General features: G+C 44.6%; 1 protein-coding gene across 3 annotated transcripts in view; it reads left to right on the top strand.

Annotated features, from left to right (window-relative positions):
* Positions 1 to 258: 258 nt before the first annotated feature.
* Positions 259 to 16,945, top strand: part of LOC135907678 (venom metalloproteinase BumaMPs1-like) — a 28,371-nt gene continuing 11,684 nt past the window's right edge. For 2 of the 3 annotated variants that reach the window (XM_070526818.1, XM_065439377.2), the window contains exons 1-8: positions 259 to 341; positions 5,073 to 5,257; positions 5,749 to 5,841; positions 8,911 to 9,049; positions 9,813 to 9,970; positions 15,270 to 15,341; positions 15,440 to 15,567; positions 15,665 to 15,714. In XM_070526818.1, the coding sequence (XP_070382919.1) occupies positions 296 to 341; positions 5,073 to 5,257; positions 5,749 to 5,841; positions 8,911 to 9,049; positions 9,813 to 9,970; positions 15,270 to 15,341; positions 15,440 to 15,567; positions 15,665 to 15,714 (871 nt within the window). In that variant the 5' untranslated portion in view covers positions 259 to 295. The remainder of the gene's footprint in view (positions 342 to 5,072; positions 5,258 to 5,748; positions 5,842 to 8,910; positions 9,050 to 9,812; positions 9,971 to 15,269; positions 15,342 to 15,439; positions 15,568 to 15,664; positions 15,715 to 16,945) is intronic. The other variant, XM_070526817.1, reaches the window with a different exon arrangement.

Raw genomic sequence — 16,945 nt, 5'->3', positions numbered from 1 at the left:
CATCCACGTCACAGAAGGACAAATAACAATTGATCACTAACTCTGAGACCGCGCACTGACATTAGCGATCTGTCATTACAAATATCAGAACACGGTTGACAACTGCGACGTTCGGCTCCGCTATTACAAGGTAAACGCCATGCTCTCGCACCTTCTTCGCATATTAAGACTGCGTTTTTTTTCCGGCTAATATTTAGACCTAACTTTCGTCATTAACAGTGGCCTGGAAGCACTCGCTCTCTCTTGTTTTTATATGAAGCAAAACCAGTACTAGCGCTCACTGACCATATTCACGATGCACGGAGCAGTCGCAGTTGTTTTGGTTGTGACATCATTGACAAGTGAGTAATGCCACTGCGCGTTAATCAAGCAGGATCGGATTTTACAAGTGTTTAGTGTTAATGTGCGTAAAGAAACTCAATAATTACTTGAAAGTGCCTGAGCTTCCATTCCAACTATCCTAACACCACCCTGCTTTCTTTTTTTGCCTACTCAAATGTGTCACATTTTTGCACAACTGCTTATTCGCATACTCGTGTTTAATTTTCAGATTCACTTTTTACAGCAGCAACTACCGCGCTAGCTTAGGCGTTTTGGCAATCTTTTTGCTCGGCATTAGGTCAGCACATATGCTGTGAAACTTTCAGGGCCGATATACACGTATAATTAACATTGGCTGGCGACTTCTTGTAACATGATACGTGCTCTCGCAGTTGCAGCTTCCTCGTGAAATTTTCACTCGTGTACGCGTAAAATACGGGCGCCCAATTAGCTGTAGTAAAGCGAATTCGCAAATTTAAAAAAAACATAATTCATGCGGCTGAACTTCCTCGTTGGCTATAAGTACGTATACATATTCACGATATATTGTCGCTCCTTGCAACACGTGACGTTGAATAAGAAATTTGCATTAGTAGGATGTCTGCGCTTGTCTGTGGCATTTATTTCTTCGTGTCCTTGTTTTATTCGCGCCCTTCAATCTCAGTTCTGAATTAGAACATATCATAGTTTCGCCGTAAGTAAGAATCAATTATAGCGATGGTGATATGCTAAACTATTACTCGAAGTGTAAGACTCGTAGCTGTAGTAGTAGTATGAATTAAAGTAAACGTAAGCTAAGTAAAAACGAGCTGTTGTGGTAGGGGTCCTCTCAATCCTGCTATCGGACAATTTCATTCATGTTTACTAATTGAAGACCATGTTTTTCTTAGTGACCTTACCGCCGCTTTAGCGTATCGTGTATGTTTTAAACCCCGTACCTGTGTTAATCCCGGAGGTAGTGTGCAGCCCCTCCAACAGAATTACATCATTTTGAGTTTTGAGCTATGTTGCTGTTTAGCACTTTTAACATCTAAGTCTTAGAAGATTTAATATGTAAAGCATGCGCTGTTGGTGTTCTGTTTCCTGACGTTCGTTTCTGCGCTCCCATTCTCAAAATTCTCAAGAATCACTATGTTAAGAATGTAAGACCTGTTATGAGCAACTTTAGCGATAGAATGGTGTGGCAATATAACCCCCACCTACCGCATGTCATACAGCATCGCACGGCATGTAGCATGCATATACCTAAACACATACGCAACCTCCCGATGGAGGTGATGGCGAAAATTCGCTTGGAGCTTCTGCATAATTGCTATAGCAATAAAATCAGGCGAATGTGTTTCTGTCCACGTGCGGGCACCTGTTTTACCGGACGCCAGCGAAGAAGCAGCCCGAGACCTTTTGATCCACGCACCTGGGCTTAGAATTTTTCGCGTACTGCATTGACGGTTGGAATCGCGAACTCAACGCTCGCATGTACTATAGGTCCATTGTTTTTTAGCGATACTGTATACATACACGACCCAATGCATTTGTCCTGTTCGTGGGCAGAAATGTGAGCTGATCGCGGATGTAGTGCTTTACCGGGCCGACACGCAGCGCAGGTGACAGAGGCTTCAAGCACTCTGCCCCTAATAATAATATTAATAATGATAACTGCAAGACTTACATTAACTTGCAAGAGGGCAATGCTAGTGACTGTGGGAATGTCTGGACCGTGCAAGTGCAAGACTGAATTGGGACATCCACTGTGTATATATATCCAGGCACACCAAAGTGGAATGTCGAGAAATTCGTGACCACGCACTTTGCATGGTTTAGCAGTGTAGACATTACCGCTTTGATCATCGTAGGAGGATTCAGTGTGGACATCTCGAAGAGAGACAAGAAATGGTTCCCTCATTTCGTGCTCGAAGAGTTTGGTGTGAAGTGGCACACCAATCCAAATCACTCTACTACTCTCAACTGCTCAACACTCAACTACTCAACAGCCATCGTGTATAGCTTTAACTTTGGTGAAGAATCTGTCTAAGGTTGTAACGGAAGCAATGAGTGTATATCACACTAATCACAAAGCTATCATCGCTACCATTACCAAATTATGAAAATAAGTACGTGTATCCTTGTCTAATACTGTTGAGGTGCTACTGCTTCACTGGTCATCCACCTTGCCAGAGTGGAATGGCCTATCTGTTTTACAGAACGTGACATTTCTAGGGAAGGCGCCAAGTCACCTCGACATATGCAACAGGTCTCCCCAAGCAGCATGAACAGTAGGCCCATATGACAGCTTACACAAATGCACCGTGCCCGCTTGATAATTCAGGGAGTGGCCGCTGACATTTCACGACAATCTGAGAAGGCAATCGCCCCGGCAATGGGCTCCGGCTCACCTGACCGGCTGCGGCAAGCTAATTTTTTTCATCCCCTGATTTAAAAAGCGGCTATTGGCAGATTCAGGTAAACGAGTGGGTCCGTGAAAAAGCTGCCTTTGTCATTCCTGACGGTCCTTACGAATTCCGGGTGTTTCCATTCGATCTGTGCTCTACCCCTACAGGTTTTTAACGGATGACAACACTGAGTAAAACTCTTGCTTGGGCTAGTTGGTTCATGCTTGAAGTAGTAAAGGCAAGTCGCAGAAGACCAGGATCAAGAAGAAGAACACAGGACCGGCGCCGGTCCTGTCGTCTGTGCTCTTCTTCTTGAGTCCTGGTCTTCTGCGCCTGGCCTTTACTACGACAACACTGAGCTAGCCAACCTGAAGTGGCAAAGCTGCCTTGTCTACCTAGAGGATGTGGTAGTTTTTTCAGCCCTTTCCCAGCGTCTTATCTGACTACGACAAGTACTCGAGGAAACTTGATCGGCTAACATTACATTAGAACCTCAAAAATGCTACTTCGGCTACTCTGAGCTGAAGTTCCTCAAGGAAGTCGAGAGCGCCAAAAGCGCTCTCGACTTTGGTACTGAAAGAACGCTGATGGCGCTTATGATGGCGCTGAGAGGCGCTGAGAGAACTGCCACCGTGGCGGCTTTCCAAGCCCCTACCGATTAGAAAAGTGTCCGACGCTTCCTGCTTTCGTGCGAGTACGACCGGCGCTATATGTAATTTTACAAAAGAATGTCTCACAACAGATGATAGTCAGTCAGTTGGAGTGCAGAGCAAGAAACAGCTGTGACCGATCGCTGGCAGCGCCTGGCTTCACCGCCCATTCTTCGACGGATTGACGTACATGCCGAGGCTGATATTCACACACACCCCAGTAACATTGGGCTGTGTGCGCTACTCGTACAACGGCAGGAGATCGTTGAAATAGTTATCGGTTTTGCAAGAAAGAAAGAAGAAACTTTAATTTTTATGCCAAAGACATGCGCTCTCCTTTGGTCGGTCAGCAGCATGGTTATCCAGCATGTTTCTAACGTGCTGGATAAGCACCGGTAGGAGAATGTTAGTTGCATGGAATGGTGGAGTGAGCCAGTCCATTCGTGACCGCGGCTGCGTAGGAATGGTTGAGAGGGCTGAATGCACCTTCTGCTGAATGTGAGAATAATGCCATGGGCAACGCTCTAGGGACGGATATTCCATGCAGTTCGGGCATTTTGGACGCCTTATTAGGCGCCCAATTGCCCGTTGCACTCTATCACGCCCAGAGTCCAACTACAACCCTACGGAGAGTGTCTTGCAGCCGTATAGGCTCTAGCATTGTTCCGGCCTTACCTTTACGACCACCCATTTAGGGTCCTGATTATTACCACCCATTGTAGAGGTAATCAAGGCAAGAGGCCGACACGTTGTCGCGCACATTCGTCCAACGTGCCGATCAAGACATCGCAGACGATAACGCTTTCATTGGGGCTGTAAGTCTTACACATTTGTCCGTACAGCAGAGCGCAGACGAGAAATTACGACTTTTAATGGAAAGTGTAGAAGGTCGCAAGACATCTCTACCCCGGAAAATAGCTCGCAGACTTTCGTCCATTTGTTTACGACTGCTCGTTCTGTAAAAGAACTCCACTATCAGCAACAAAACCTACCTTCTCGTCGTACCAGCCGAGCTTCGTGACAAAATCTTGTGCGCCTGCCATGCTGAGCCTCTGTCTGGCCACCTAGGCTACATGAGAAACTTCGCTAGAGAGCGAACATTGTACTATTGCCCGAATCTCGCTACTTGTGCTAAACGGTATGGCCAAGCTTGTCGTGAGCGCCAGCACTAAAGGTCTCCAGCTGCGAACAGTGCGGCATTAGTGAAATCCATTGACCGGCCTCGAAGGTCGTTGGATCATATCGGCTTAGACCTGTCGTACCCATTTCCTTTGTCGTATTCAGGAAACAAGCGAAGCAATCATCACAATAGATTGTTTAACGCGCTATGCTGAAGCAAAGGCTATTGCTGGAGGCACTGCTTCCAATGTAGCACAAGTTTTTGTAGAACACATTTCCTGAAAAGAAGCCATCCTTTAACGCAGATTCAAAAAGAGTCATTCTTCCATGCACAACTGCAACACAGGCGCGAAATTGCCGAACTCAGAATATTTGCGAATAGAGCCCAACAGCACCACAGCCACTGAAAGTGAGACCAAATGAACTGCGGGAAAGGTGAAGCGTCAACATCGTTTATCGGAGTTATGAAAACGCGTGATTCTTTTCTGCTACTCCCGCAAAATCAAAAAACAGTATTTTATCAAGGTGTCACCACATATGTAACCTTTGGTTCCTACACGCATGTACTGCAACGCGACACCCACGCCTGCAGAGTTGCTGCTTGTGACTGAAGCATTCACTCTGGTGTACCCCCGCCTTCTTGAAGAGCGAGGACAGGATGGTGAACTTGTGCTTCACATAACGGACGAGCTCATTCTTAATCTGCAAAAAAGCTCGATAGCGGCACCTCTACTACGTGTGGTTCGTTACGAGAATGGCAAGCACGTCACAACCCTTGTAAGTAGCGTTCAGTTCCGAAGACGTGCTTTTTCTAAGCGTAATTTCAAGATGCGCAGTAATGTTGCTCACCCTAGAACTACCATTTCGCAAATACAAAGAACTCGAAATCGGCATAAACTTTGTTTGCGTGCTTTTGGCTAGCACTAGGAAATAAATGTTTGTCATATGACCTAGAAAGAAGCCCACTTGTTTATATAGGTGCATTGTGAGACGTCTGGGTCCAACATACCATCTGTATATTTGGATATGGCAGGTCAAAAGTGATGTAGATTTCACTATTATTATTGTAGAGCTGCGACTCTGGTGGCAATCAAATAGTGTTCTTCTAACTAAAGAAAGATATGTGTAGCTGTATTCTTTTCCAAGAGTTTCTGGCATAATGTGAGGAACCCAGCAAGTCCACCATGTCTGTACCGTTTACAAACTATGAACGCCCTACCCAATGTCCTGCCTTATACACGACACAAAAAAACACGTTCCATTTGCAGCGCAAAGGTGAAGAGTTTGATGGCAGCCTGTACCACAGCCTGAAAGAGTCCGCATCAGTGTATGTTTTACGTTCAGAAGATGGCGTCGAAGTGGTGAGATCACACAGGAGCTTGTTTTCGTTTAAACGGCATCTGTGCAAACGGTTATCACACTCTCATCAGGTTTGGTATTCAGCCTGTAAGATGCACATGCAGTTTAAATATTTAAGATTATTCAAGTGTACAATTACGCTCAACAGGACACGGCGACTTAGTGTCAGCTTTAGGAGAACGGCTTATAATAAGCGCTTGCCTGTCGGAGTCACTGTGTTCTTTTAAAGAGAAGTTTTCTTTGCCTGCTGAGCCACGGTTTGGAGTGTTGTAGTCGCTGAATGTCTCTCCGAGTGAAACTGTTGCTGCCTCATACGGTCACTTTCATGAGGTTTAGTGTGCCTCACCGCAGACCCCATCGGACCCCATTGCACTGAGAGCGCCTCGGACGCTTTGGCAAGCTTATGATTTGTACACATTGCCAGGAACGCTCTCGGCTACCAACTTCGACGCGTGCGCGGCCGAGTCACGTGACGTCGTTCAAAAGTGTTGGTATCAGTGAATGTGATCATTCGACAATGTTAGAATATCGCCCCTGATGAAAATATTTGCTCTGCAAGGTACGCCAGCGTATCTTATGCCCGTTATGGGGCTTGTTCCTCGCGGAAATCCACTGCACGCTTTCTCACCGTGACGTGCTGTATTGTATTGCCTACTCATCAAAGCTTCACTTACACTAATTACCAAAGCGTGTGTGTAACCCGCATGACTTTTGCCTGATGCGCTTTGAAGTATTCGTGGCAGCATTTAGGCAGAATTTGCCGCCATTCTGATGGGGCAGGAAAGCAGGAAAATTTGGGAGAGAGCTTGGGAGGATAACGCAAGATCTCGAGAGCTAGAGTGAGCGTGACGTGGCGTCGCGGCATTGCACTTTCCCCTCACGCAACACCTGGCACGCTATTGCTGAAGCAGGCGTTTCATTTCGTCTGCTCTGCACCGTTGAGGCGCGCTTCTGACGTGGCATCAAATCCAATGGGAATTTACCTGCAGTATTCGCTGCTACAGACGACGGACGCCGGTTTTTTCGCTCAATAAGCCATTTGATGCTATCGCATCAGAATATCGCGAAATAGAGTAGCGCAACGCAGTATGTACGTCAGAAGGCATCGAGCGATTGAATTCAGGAGCGGCGGGAACGAGTCGAATGAGTGAAAGCTGCTCGGGGTAGTATATTTTTGCTATTGTTGCGAAAATGTGAACGTGCAAGGATTACAGATGGTTATTTAAATGTATTTTGTGCTCCAAGCCGGCCACGCTTCATCCTGCAGTGACGGTATTCAGGAACCGAATGCCCAAGATGTCCACACATAAAACCGCCCTACTACACCACCAAGCTATTGTTGAGCAGACGCCACAGTGCACCAACCACGTCACGTTGCAAATGCTCCTTTAACTAAGCCCTGGCGTTCAGCAAGTGCTATGATGTTGTTTGGCTGCATTCTTTCACGGGATAGATAGGTTTGGTAGTGGTAAAAGTGAAACTATTGAATGCCAGCACTTAATGAGACTTGCACGTCATCAAAAATGCTTTGGGTGGTAATTACACTTCTCATACATGCGCGGAATATATTCGCGAATGGTTGTTCTGCGGGGCACTTTTCAGTAGCTTCTATGCAAACCATGGCACGTGGCTCTCGATCCGTGGACCAAGCTATGAAACGTGAGCTCTGGAGCACTCATAAGGTATATCAAGACTACTTTTCTCGAAAGAATGGTGAAGAAACACTTGTTCAGCTTCGTATCAGCGTTACGTTTAGGTGTCATGGATGAGTTAATCAGGGAGCCCATGCATCACATGCTATGCACAACGAAAAAAAAATAAATTATGGGGTTTTACGTGCCAAAACCGCTTTCTGATTATGAGGCATGCCGTAGAGGAGGACTCCGGAAATTTCGACCACCTGGGTTTCTTTAACGTGACCTAAATCTAAGCACACGGCTGTTTTCGCATTTCGCCCCCATCGATATGCGGCCGCCGTGGCCGGGATTCAATCCCGCGACCTCGTGCTCAGCAGCCCAACACCATAGCCGCCGAGCAACAACGGCGGGTTATGCACAATGAGGCCAGGTGCACAATATTTAGGCAGTTCATTACCATGTGCATTGCGATTATCATGATTGGCAAGCTTCAACTTTGCTAACCATGAGCGATTTACGTAAGCATATCCAATAGGTAGATTTGTATGCAGTTTGCTCGTTACCGTAAGCAACAAGTAGTGTCCTTTTCCTACCCACCGTCGTTGCTTAGTGGCTTAGTGTTGCGTTACTAAGCACGAGGTCGTGGGATCGAATTCCGAACACGGCGGCCGCATTTCGATGAGGGCGAAACGCGTAAATACCTGTGTTCTTAGAATTAGGTGCACGTTAAAGAACCCGAGGTCGTCCAAACTTCCGGGGTCCACAACTGCGGCGTTCCTCATAATCATAGCGTAGTTTTGGCAAGTAAATTGCCATATCTTTTTTAGTCCTTTTTCTGTATTCAGTCATTTTTCTGTACAATAGAGCAATTCTCTTCTTTAGCGCCACTGATTGGCATATTACCTTTTGTCAGGGCCTACAGCACGTGAGTTCATTTTCCCATTTCTGCACAGTGGCCGCAAGGAAAACCTAATAGACATTAGGCTTTGGGTAAACTGACCCATCTCCATACTTATTCTGACTATTCACTTGAATATACTCAGCGTTGCAACACATGATTTTCCGGAATCCACTACTCTGTTTGGCAAAATGCCCAACTTGCCCCATTGTGTCACCAATGGCGAATAAATAGTGTTTCCTTTCCTGCAATACCTGCAGTTAATAACCAGCTTGTCCATCTGCTTTGTATTGATGGCACAAATTTGATTATGAAGAACGCACCATGATTCAGTGTGCAATTTTTAGGACTCACCAGAATACACACAACGCCGCATTGACGACCTTTAGATTCGTTTAATAGAGGCTGCGACACTCTGAAAAAAAAAACGATGCAACTTGGACACATTTTAGGCTTTTTATCATGATTCCTTGTTACTGGAGTACATATCGGTTTATACTTATTTTCAACACTAGCTCTTCCTTTTGAATTCGCAGGAGGGCATCATTGGTCCGTATAAGCGCATCGAACCGATGCTAACGGTGGCAAGAACCACGGATGGACGAATTGCCCACATTGTACACAACATCGAAGCACATGGATCGCCTAATCCTGGGTCCTTTGACCACGAACTTGGTTGGTATTTTCTTGTTCGTTTGCGGCGAAGGAGGCATAAATGATGGCAAAAACATTGTGCGCCTAATTACAAAGTGTAGGCACCTAAAAGAAAAAAACTCTTATATATCAAGATTTTCTTGAAAAGTTGTTGCAAAACATAAATTCAACACAAAAGATGAAGTCGCGTGACTCGACGTTACACGACATTCCACGACATTACCGCATAATGTTCAATCCTCCGGCTTTTTGACATCGCGAAAAATGTTAAGAAGATGAAAGCATCAGATTGATTCCAGTAACTGCTGTTATAAACTGCATAATTCTCATTCATATTCTGAAAATAAATGCACACTTTTACATCTACAATATCAGACAGTGGTACTTCGCAGCATATCAAACTGTCTGAATGCCTCCATTCTCTCTAAAACACGTATATGAGAAATCATTGGCTAAATTCACTATATACATTCATCGGCCACAGCTTCTTGGTATTTTCAGAGCAAACTAGCTTCACTAAAGCAACTTCTGCGATATAAATACGAAAGTGACACGTGCATTTTTCTTAGTATTCTTTTTTCTTAAAGACAACGCGCATATGACCCGTAATATTACATGAAGCCAACAAACTCAGTGAAATGAGAGTTATTCTGCAACCGCTTTTCATCAACAGGCTTTCAGCATAAAATTTTACGTCACCAAAGTTTTGACCAGTTGTTTTTAGGCAAATAAATCGTCCGGAAAGGAACATACAGTTTTAATTTCTAATAATTCCATGTTTCAGCTCCACGCAACCTAATTTCTACCACTAACACTGGGACGCCGCAAAATGTACCAGGAACTGTGGAGGTTGAATTGTTTGTCACGGTGGACTCATTCCACAGCAAACATTTTAATGGAACAAAGAAGCTCATTGCCTACGTCTGCATCATGATGAACGCCGTAAGTGGTAAAGACCATTTCTTATGTAGTGTCGTTGAGCGGAAATACGGTAGGGAAGAAACGGCGTGGACAGGACAGACGCTCACTTACAACTGAAGCCTAACGAAAGGTTTTCCAGGGAGCGGAGGGCCGCACATGCCCAGTCAAAAGGCACATTCAAAGCTCATGCGTAATCACATGCAAAAATTGTTAAAAATACTACCGCCCAGCGATATACCTAATTCCTTTGTCCGTCAAGGCAGCTGCGGGACACTGACACACGTGGCTGGTTGTGTGTATACCTGGCCAGCCTCAATAAATTCTCTGTTCAGTCTGTAATTAGACTCGTTTAAAATGGTTCCATTTTTAAATACCGGAGTGCATCCGCCATTTAGAAATTAATTAAGGTATCTCCATGGGTGGTAGTAGCTTTTTACAATTTTACTGCCGCGCGACTGGCCGGTCAAGGCACTTTGCGTGCATTTGCGGGCTCCCTTTACTCTCGGAAAAACTCTTTTAGACAGCACGTATTGAGCAACAAAAAGCTGCATGCGGGTTTTCATGTCACTCTAGAATTTTGTAATAGACACATTTCATATAATTATAGTATTTGAGAAGTTTATTAAATAAATAAAACTAGCTAGAAAAGTATCAGGAGTGCGATATCCCATAAGAGGCCCTTCAGGTTGCAGGTAGGCCATCCAGATTAACCCCCTGGTACGACTTTACAAGATTTCTAGATTCCTCACTGACCCACCTTAGGAAGCCAGCTACCCCACAGGAGTACATAATACGAAAGTTCCGCACAGTACCAGAAACATACAGCACTTACAAAGAGTTTTACACAGATGGTTCGAAGACACAGGATTACGTGGGAAGCAATGCCACATCGAGAATCTGGGGACGGACTGTTTGACTCCCGCCATTCGTTTTTGTTTTCACAGCAGAATGCTATGCTCTGTTGATGGCAGTGCAAGAAGTCGTGACTAGAAAACACTAAAAAGCTGTCATTTTCACTGACTCCCTAAGTGCTCACAAAACCCTCAGTTTAAAATTTGAGCAAGAATCTGTCGTCGCTGACATCGTACACACACTGTCATGCATACATGAAAATCCCTCAATTCGCTTCTGCTGGGTCCCAAGTCACGTTGGGATCCCGGGAAATGAAAAGGCGGATATGTGTGCTGGTGATGCGAAACACAAGTTCATCTAAAACAAAAGTGTCCCTGAGAGATGGGCTTTAAGCTATTTGCAGAGCACTTAATAACAAGTGGCTGTGTGAGTGTAACCTGAAAGATAATAATTCACTGCGCTAATCAAACCAGTGCGACGGGAATGGAAGACCTGTTTTAAGCAAGAACGCTTCACTGAAGTAATACTAGCCAGACTCCGAATAGGGACACACACCTCACACACAAATATCCACTCAGAAAGGAAGCACAGCCGATATGTGATAAATGTCAAGAACCGCTTACAGTACAACATATTCTAATTACATGCCCACATATCGAAAGACAAAGACACTTCCACGACCTATACTCATTGCACGTACCACTACACCCCACTCTCATTTTGAAGGAGGATTCCGTTGTTCCATTTACAGATGTGGTGAATGTTTTAAATGAAGTAGGCTTTCAGAAGAGACCTTAAATACCCGCTTAACTATCTCTACTACCGATTTTCTAACATCCTGTGTCTGGTACAGCAAAGCATGTGTTGCTTTTGTGGCAATAAACAGAATTTAACTATCTGATTAGGTGTTCACATCATTTTTTTTCAACGAAGGGCCCGAACAGACTTTAAAGATTGCTCTTTGTAGTAAAAGGAGCTTCAAGAGACATACTGTTGCCTGCCCTGCCTTTTTTAGCCAACCACAGTTATTTCGTCGCCGAAATGACAGCTGACAGTGACAGGGGCCGCGGCGGCCGCATTAAGAGGGGGGCCACATGCGAAAAAAAATTCACCATAAGCGTCTGACGTTGGCTGTCGGCGATCATGTGTCAATATATAGACACATGGTATTGCCACCGTCGAAACGAGTTATGTGTGAGCCATGGGCTGCAATGGCCTTTTGCACTTCCATTAGAACACTCAAGGTCATGCAGTCACGACGACGACGTAAATTATAGGACGTACGACAATCGTCCCCACGGATGCAAATTTATACACGGGCCTAGTTCCCCACGAAGAAAGGGGAAGTTGAAGAACCGTGCGCATTCTGATAAAGCAAGCTTCTTGAGGTGTGACCGCAGAAACGCGATGAAAAAGCCCTGTAGTGGAAGCGAATTACCAAAACTTAAATGAAACTCTATAAGCAATACAAACACATAAGTAGCTGGACAAGCCATCCATTGCCGCAGCTCCTGTTGAATTCTTCGATTGCACTTGCTCAACAAGAATGGCCCCGAGGTACGCGTCAATGCCTTATTTAGCAAACTTGTCAAGTAATGGAGTGCAAGCTGAAAAGGTGTGGATGCGGCTTGGCGTTTCCAGCGTTCTAGGCAGCGGTCGGTGATGCCTCACGCCGTCCATGCCAGAATCCCTATAAATTTGTTCCTTGTATAATACGGTTCGCTGAACGTGTCCCGGAGCAGCGCGGCGGTCAGCTGAGACCACAGCTCATGCGGACAAGTGTGCGGCAGTTAATGCGATTAGGAATTGTTTTGCCTACTTCAGGCGTTTTTAGTTTGTCTATCATATAACATCACTGTTAGTGAATTTCAATATCTTCCAAGCACATGTGCCCATCCCAAGTAGCGCCTTTTCTTGTTTAGTTTTTAGTGGATTCCCTACTTTCTGATATATTCATCAGTTCGCTGATATTCTTTAGACCATGTGACATTTCTTCGCTAGGCTTTTTACAATCACTGATATGTGTTTATCGGTTCAATAAACATTTAGTTGACAGTTAGCACTCGTCCTATTCGCCTCTACTCTTCGTCTGTGTCTGTTCGCACAATAAACCAAGAATATGTTAGAGTACCAACTCGCCCAACTGTCCATCCTTTTGTATGTTTAATTTCTTCTAACATTTACCCCCGTACAAGAAACGCTATCAAACAGGAACCACCCAAACAGTGACCTTCAAACAGCTTACATCGCTGCAACCAAACTTGATCGAGCCAAGGTCCTCAAGCCCCGCCCGAAGATCACAAGAACAACAACGCCTCTTCTTACTACTAAATTCTCAAACGCACTCCCAAACGTGAATAACATCCTAAGTAAATACTACCCGATTCTCACCAGCAACCAGAAACTTAAGAAGATTTTTCCCGACCCTCCCAGAGTAGCCTACAGACGCAACACTAATTTTAAAGATGTTCTTGTGCACGCCAAACTACAGAAAAAGAAGAAGTTGGGAACCAATCCCTGTGGTCGCCCCAGGTGCTCTACATGCAAACACATTCAATCCACTACTACAGTAAAAAGTACAGCGTCGAATTACACACACAAGGTAACTTCGGCTTTTACCTGCACATCAAGCAATGTAGTCTACTGTCTAGAATGCGCCGCTTGTAGCAAACAATACATAGGTGAGACCGGACAACAAATCAATACAAGACTCAATGGTCACCGCGCGGACACAAAACACAATTTACCCAAAGCAGTAGCCAGCCACTTTAATGAACATGGACATGTGTTTGACAAAGCAAGGCTCTATATACTACAAACAAATTTCCGTTCCCCTCGCGAAAGGAAGTACACGGAATCATACCTCATACACAAGTTTAATTGCCTACACCCGACAGGAATTAATTTGGCACGCGGCAACTTAGAATCTTTAAAAGCTGTAACTTAAATCTGAAACTCTCATATCATCAACCAATACACAAAACACATTAGGCCACCAGCCAACTTTAATTCTTAACCTCACCTACTCTTTCATTTCGGAGGAAAGGGGGAGGGGAAAGGGAGAGGGGGAGAAAGGGAGAAAAAAAAATTTCCTGCCTACTACTCAATTTAATGTACTCTTTCAGGATTTTACGTCTACACCAAGTGTACGATCCCCTTCTTCCATGTACACTTGCCCGCGCCCGCTTCTGCACGCGTCACCCTCCTGTTTGCTATACCGATTTCGCCCCCCCCCTTCCCCCTTCCCCCTTTTTAGTCCTTTTTTTTTTGAAATCCCCTCGACAACACATTCCGAAGTCAATATGCCTTTTTCGGCGCCTCAACCCGGAGTATCGCCTTCTGGATGCCGCCGTAACGACACCTACGTTAAGCGCGTGGGGCAGTGCCCCTTGAAAGACCATGCCGCTGCCTTTCAGCCACCCCCACACATTGCACCGCAGACTCCTCGCCGCCACCTTAACTATTTCAAAATTACTCGACCTATTGCTTGACCGGCCGTTCTAATGCCTCAAAAACATGCCGCCAACGACTCCCCTGAATACCTCCTAACCTTTCACATCCCCAACACACTCCCAAGCCCCCGTATTTCTTAAAAGATTTCATTTTTCTCTTTCTTTTTCTTTCACCCCCCCCCCCCCCTTTGTTGTGTCTTGGTACGGCCATGGCTCCCCCCTGCTTTTTTTTTCCTTTTTTCCCCCTTTTTTCTGCTTCTGTTTCTTTTCTTTCCTCCCCGCGTGCCCACTCTCACGCTCTTGTCCCTTCGTCTTGAGAATGAGGCTCACAGACGTCGGACGACAACGCCTGTTCCCTCTTGTAATCTCTCTCTTTAAAACCAGCCGCCAGCGACAACACCCGCACGTGACGTCACTGCACTAACCCTTTAAAACTAACACGCCGAGGATGACGAGGCCGCCTTTGACGAAGATAGGTCCACCTATCGAAACGTTGGCCAGCCTGTCTGAGGCACTTCAACCCTGTTTTAAAAAAGTTTATACCACAGGGTGGCTAGGCAGTTTGAGTGAAAACTTTCCGGTCTTTCTTTCTTTCTTCATGTACCTTTCCTTACTCCTCTTTGTGCGTTTACGAGGCATTGTGACATATTTAGTAGAAATCGCAAGCCTTTGTATCTGAAATTTTTTTCTCGGGTAGTATTATTTCAAACGTTATTCACTGCACTTTCATTAGGACATGTCCCTCTTTATGTGTATTTTATGTGCCTTCTGCCATAATTTGTTGTCTCGTTCGTGAAAGCATGTCGTGACAACATGTTTAATTGGTCAACCCTAAATCAGTATACCGGAAATGGCGTAGATATGCTGTGTCGTGGATGTCAGAATATACCGCCCAAGGTAAATGTTTCCTGATTTTCGTTTAATTAATCATCACCCGATTGAAAAATATTTTTCTAGCAACCCAAATCCTGATCTTATATAACTTTGTAATGAATGAACCTTTCAAACATCTTCAGGTTAACCTGTGGCTTGCTGAGACTAGCCAACCCAGAATTAAACTCCTGCTCACCGGTGTGGAAACGAGTGAGGTACGTGTGTGGGTGCTTTTGTTTCTTTCTGCACGTTCCTACATTTAGCCTCCAAACGTCTTCGCTTACAAGCCGCATATTAATTTCATTTTTTCCAGGATGAGGCGTACCTCAAATCAAGACATCACTCTATTAGTGCCGAAGAAACTATCCAACAGCTGAATAAGTATGCTACAGAATATAAGAATAAGCACGGGAATCCAGATATCTTATATCTGTTGTCAGGGTACACGATTTTGTTTTTGCATATCTGTTACCATGCATTAAGCGTGAAAAATAGATCTTCGCTATTATATTGGAGGTCATTTTTGCTTTTGCTTTAGCCGAGACCTGTACGGCCAGAGGAATGGGTGGCCGGACAACACATTGAGAGGTGAGAATCAATGGCTATAAAAAACGATCACAAATTTTTGTTTTTACAAGCCATTCTTCTTACAAGTTTTTTCAGATATGCTGTACAAAACCTTACTTTCGGGGAAAACGATTAATTTTATTTTCACTTTGCTTTTGTCACATAAACATCGCACATCCCGTATGACCCTTGGCAGCATTCCATATCGATACCTCGAATTATCTTTTTACTTTCGGCTGCAAGGGTTCATCACAAGATATCTACAGCTAGTTTTTTGCTATACTTAATAGTAAAACGCATTCATATGTAGCGTTTTTATCGATGTCGTCATTAGTCATCTTTGTACTTTCGGCTTCGCAGGATCCTCACTAAAATCTTTCAGCAGGTTTTTGCTATACTTGTAGCCTGCTTTAACATCTATTGTAACATTACCCTCCACTCTACTTCAGATGCGTTTCTTTCAACAATGAACGTTAACTCTTTAATATGACCGTCCGAACACTGCATTTAAGCTACTTGGCCCTCCCCTCATCATTGCAGGAGATTTTACACGCACACTACACATTCCCTTATTATAACACGTATAACGTTTCTGGATAAGTTCTGAAACAAATAGAAGAGAGTAACTGAAACGCTTCTCGCAATGAACCGCCAATTACTCTGTGCTATCTAGACCTAAACGTTTTTACAGTGGAAAAGTGAATATCCAGGCATAAAATTTATTCGACAACAGCAGCCTCTATATTATGTGCACTACAGGACGACAATCTGTTTCAGTAGTCTTCAATTATCCCTGTATCGCATCAGGCTATGATATCCTTTCCCTGCCAACTTTCTATAGTATTGAAACGTTTGTTATGGTATTGTTATCGTTTGTATTGAAACGTTTGTTATTGAAATGTAATGTTATTGAAACATGGTTGCTCAGTGGCTATGGTGTTGGGCTGCTGAGCACGAGGTCGCGAGATCGAATCCCGGCAACGGCGGCCGCATTTCGGTGGGGGCGAAATGCGAAAACACCCGTGTACTTAGATTTAGGTGCACGTTAAAGAACCACAGGTGGTCAAAATTTCCAGAGTCCTCCACTACGGCGTGCCTCACAATCAGAAAGGGGTTTTGGCACGTTAAACCCCATAATAAAAGAAAGGAAGCCGACGACGACTTCATTGGCTCCCGTGTGCCTAGCTTCGGCTTTTCAGTTTTCTGGCTATTTTTAGAAAATCTGCCATCATTTCATCAACTCCACCTTCAT

Source organism: Dermacentor albipictus, chromosome 10 (assembly GCF_038994185.2).
Source record: "Dermacentor albipictus isolate Rhodes 1998 colony chromosome 10, USDA_Dalb.pri_finalv2, whole genome shotgun sequence".
Classification (NCBI taxonomy): Eukaryota; Metazoa; Arthropoda; class Arachnida; order Ixodida; family Ixodidae; genus Dermacentor; species Dermacentor albipictus.
The sequence above is the reverse complement of the archived record's forward strand: the minus strand, read 5'-3'. Positions and strand labels throughout refer to the sequence as shown.